Raw genomic sequence first — 4,000 nt, 5'->3', positions numbered from 1 at the left:
CATGAAGCTCTACCACAACAAGCCTCATATTTACTATCCTGATGCATCAGGAAATAATTGAGACAAAAATTTGAAATATTTAGGGGTCCTTCCTATTACTATAAGTAACATCTATGTCAAGTTTCAGATCATTTCATTAATTTTCATGCGAGCTAGAAAATAAAAAGTAACCGATTCACAAAAGTTTCATGAAGCTTTGCCATAAATAGCTTCATATTAACAAGACTGATGTATAGAGAAATAACTGAGATAAAATTCGGAAATATTTATGGCTTCTTCCCATCTTTATAAGTAACAACTATGGCAAGTTTAAAATGGTTTCATCAATTATTACCCGAGTTGTAAATAAAAGTATCCTTTAAAAAATAATTCCATGTACTTCCCCATTAAAAAAATTCGTAAGTTTGGGGCACGTGTAAATATTAAAATTATGAGCCTAAATTTTGCAAGAATATTTTGTATCAATTTGCAAAGTGCTTGAATAACATACATTCGAAAAATCGTTGAAATAATAAACACAGTACACACGGTACTCGTGATAGTTTGGATTTTTGAAATGTCTGTTTGCCTCCAGTAGCTGTACAGTAAATATCGCGTAGTTGACGAACGGAGTGTAGTGCTTGGAGAACTCTATTTGACTGAAAGGGTAGCTAAGGCAAAGTGCCACCGAGGTAGCGCATGGCTAGGATAGTTTGTGACTTCTGAATTTACGGGGACCCCCTTCATCGCGTGGATCTGTTTAATGACGTTCCACTATAAACAAACGGGGACTAGACCCCTCAAAACACGTGGCACTTGGCTACCGTCGGAGAAGACATACGAGAATCCCTCGGTCTCTTTGTAAACTATTCCTGTGGGAAACTTCGTTTATTTGGTTTTTAATTACAAGTAGGTCTAGGTAAATTATTGTTCATTATTCATATTAGAATGGTTCAGCGTTCGAATTTCATTATTTAAAGATTTTAGTATACGAATATTATTATATTCGTATAATCGAGCGTCTGAATTTTGTTATATTTAAATAATTTAGCATTCGAATTATTATTAATAATTAATGATATTAATTATACACTGTCAATAATATATTAATTAATATTAACACGTTATTCGAAGATTTCAGTAGTTTCATTATATTCGAATTTTATTATTTTAATAATTAACCACGAGAATTTCATTATTTAAATAATTCAGGATTCGAATTCTATTATTCATATAATTCAAAATTCATTTGTTTATTATTCGAAGATTTCGGTACTTTTATTATATTATTTATTATATTATTCGAATAATTAAGCATTTGAATTTTAATATTTGAATAATTTTGTCTTCGAATTTTATTATTTAAATAATTCAGGATCCGAATTCTATTATTCATATAATTCAAAATTCATTTATTTATTATTCGAAGATTTCGGTACTTTTGTTATATTATTTATTATATTATTCGAATAATTAAGCATTTGAATTTTATCATTTGAATAATTTTGTATTCGAATTTCATTATTTAAATAATTCAGGATTCGAATTCTATTATTCATATAATTCAAAATTCATTTGTTTATTATTTGAAGATTTCGGTACTTTTATTATATTATTTATTATATTATTCGAATAATTAAGCATTTGAATTTTATCATTTGAATAATTTTGTATTCGAATTTCATTATTTAAATAATTCAGGATTCAAATTCTATTATTCATATAATTCAAAATTCATTTATTTATTATTCGAAGATTTCGGTACTTTTGTTATATTATTTATTATATTATTCGAATAATTAAGCATTTGAATTTTATTATTATTATTTTTTAATTTTTTATTTATTATTTTTTATTATTATTATTATTATTATTTGAATAATTTTGTATTCGAATTTCATTATTTAAGTAATTCAGGATTCGAATTCTATTATTCATATAATTCAAAATTCATTTGTTTATTATTTGAAGATTTCGGTACTTTTATTACATTATTTATTATATTATTCGAATAATTAAGCATTCGAATTTTATCATTTGAAAAATGTACCATTTGAATTTCATTATTCAAGTAATTTAAATAACGATGAAAGCTAAAGTATATAATTTTCGTAACTGTAACAAATACAATTTTACAACTCTATGCAATTTTTAATTTCATACTTTCGTATGTTTTCAAACAAATTCCAAAACCTAATTTTTCCATATTCATATATATTTTATTAATTATAATTTATATATACTATTTATTATTTTTTATATTTATTATTTTAATATTTATATATACTATTATTATTATTTATGTATATAAATATGGAAAAATTAGTTTTCGGAATTTGTTTGAACCCATACGAAAGTACGAAATCAAAAATTGCATAGAGTTGTAAAATTGTATTTCGTTATATTTACGAAAATGATATACCTTACTCTTCATCGTTATTTAAATTACTCAAATAATAAAATTCGAATGCTCGATTATCGCATATATCGTTACCTAATCACTAAATCGTTGCAAAACGTCACCGTACGTCTCCATCATACATGTTTCGAATCGCAAGAAGAGTCGCAAGAAGAATCGCAGATGCGATCGTGATTTAAAAAACACACACACACACACACGCGCAAAAAAAAAAAAAAGAAAAACCAGAAAAGTTACAAAAATCCCTGACCACCGTATAAACGAAAACAACTCACCAGCCTCGTCGGCGACCTCGCCGTTCTCCATATTACAATGCAGCACTTGGAACAGGAAGTCGATGTACCTGGTGGCGAGCTTGAGCGTCTGAATCTTGCTGAGCTTGTCACTGGGCAACGTAGGAATAATCTTCCTGAGTGCGGCGAACGCCTCGTTCAGACTCTGCGTCCTCTGTCTCTCCCTCACGTTCGCCATCACCCTCTGGTTCTGTATCTCCTCGAACGTCGCGCAGCTCTTCCTCCTGATCTTGTTCTTCGTGGACGACGCGTTGCTCTCCGTCTCGGACTCCGCGCTGCTCTTTCTCTTCCTCTTCCCGCCGGTCCTGGGCCCCTCTAACCCGTAGCTCTTCGTCGACGACGACGGCTCCATCTCCTTGAACCTCTGCTCCATCTCCGGCTTGTAATCCAGCACCTCGGGCTTGTACTCGACGATCTCCGGCTTGTAGTCCATCGTCTCCACGTGGTAGGGCTGCTGCGGGTGCCTGGGGCCCATTTCCTCGCCCGACGAGTACATCTGCGGCGATGGGGTCAGATAGATGCTCTGCTCGTGGTCCCGGCTGTGATCGGAGAGGAACCCGGGCGAGTTGTCGCGAAGACGTCTGTCGTACTCGGACACCTCCGCCTGGAGGTCCCTGAGGATCTTACCGCCGGGCTCCTGGAACCTCTTCGGGTCCTCCTGGACAGGGTAGATGGGATACGCCGGCGGCTGGTAGATCATCTGGTGATGGTGGACCTGGTAACCGGGAAGGTCTCTGTGCTCCGGCGGGCTGCTCAGGTCCATCAGGTGCGGCGAGAAACGCTCGTAGTGGTCCGGGGAGTTGCTCGCCGAGCTACCGGCGCTGTGCGGGATCCCCGAGCTGTCGCTGTTGTCCAACCCGTACAGGCCCTGGACGCGCTGCGACTGGAGGCTCACCGGGTGCGTGGTCTGCATCGTTCGACGACGGAACTGTCAGCGCATGGAGGGCACGGGCACTCGTTCGAGCTCTGCTCGCACTCACCGAGTTCGCACCGAGAGGAACACGTACGGACGGAGACGGTCGTTAGGGGAACCGCTACGGGGTCTAGATCGACACTGTTTGAGGAGGGCACGTCGTCGAGGCGATCGGTAGATCGAGTAGATTGGTAGATCGAGTAGATTGGTAGATCGAGTAGATTGGCTAGATCGCGACACTGTGGATCGACGCTGAACAACTACGGAGGGACGCGTCTCTCGCCAAGGTCAACGCTCGTGTAGATCTCAGCCTGTGAACTGAAACTGAACCGGTCCGAGCCGTCAGAGAGGAACCCCGCCTCCTGTCCGGGCTACCCCCACTACCGGCCGACCGCT

At 37.3% G+C, this 4,000-nt stretch overlaps 1 protein-coding gene across 2 annotated transcripts in view; it reads right to left on the bottom strand.

Moving 5' to 3' along the window:
• The window catches only part of LOC128896893 (uncharacterized), a 7,499-nt gene extending 3,719 nt beyond the window's left edge, over window positions 1-3,780 (bottom strand). For both annotated transcript variants that reach the window (XM_054160468.1, XM_054160467.1), the window contains exon 1: window positions 2,674-3,780. In XM_054160468.1, coding sequence (XP_054016443.1) covers window positions 2,674-3,604 — 931 coding nt within the window. In that variant the 5' untranslated portion in view covers window positions 3,605-3,780. The remainder of the gene's footprint in view (window positions 1-2,673) is intronic.
• Between the last annotated feature and the right edge of the window lie 220 nt (window positions 3,781-4,000).

Source organism: Hylaeus anthracinus, unplaced genomic scaffold, assembly GCF_026225885.1.
Source record: "Hylaeus anthracinus isolate JK02 unplaced genomic scaffold, UHH_iyHylAnth1.0_haploid 11978, whole genome shotgun sequence".
Lineage (NCBI taxonomy): Eukaryota > Metazoa > Arthropoda > Insecta > Hymenoptera > Colletidae > Hylaeus > Hylaeus anthracinus.
Note: the sequence above shows the minus strand (reverse complement) of the source record. Positions and strands in the feature narration are given on the sequence as shown.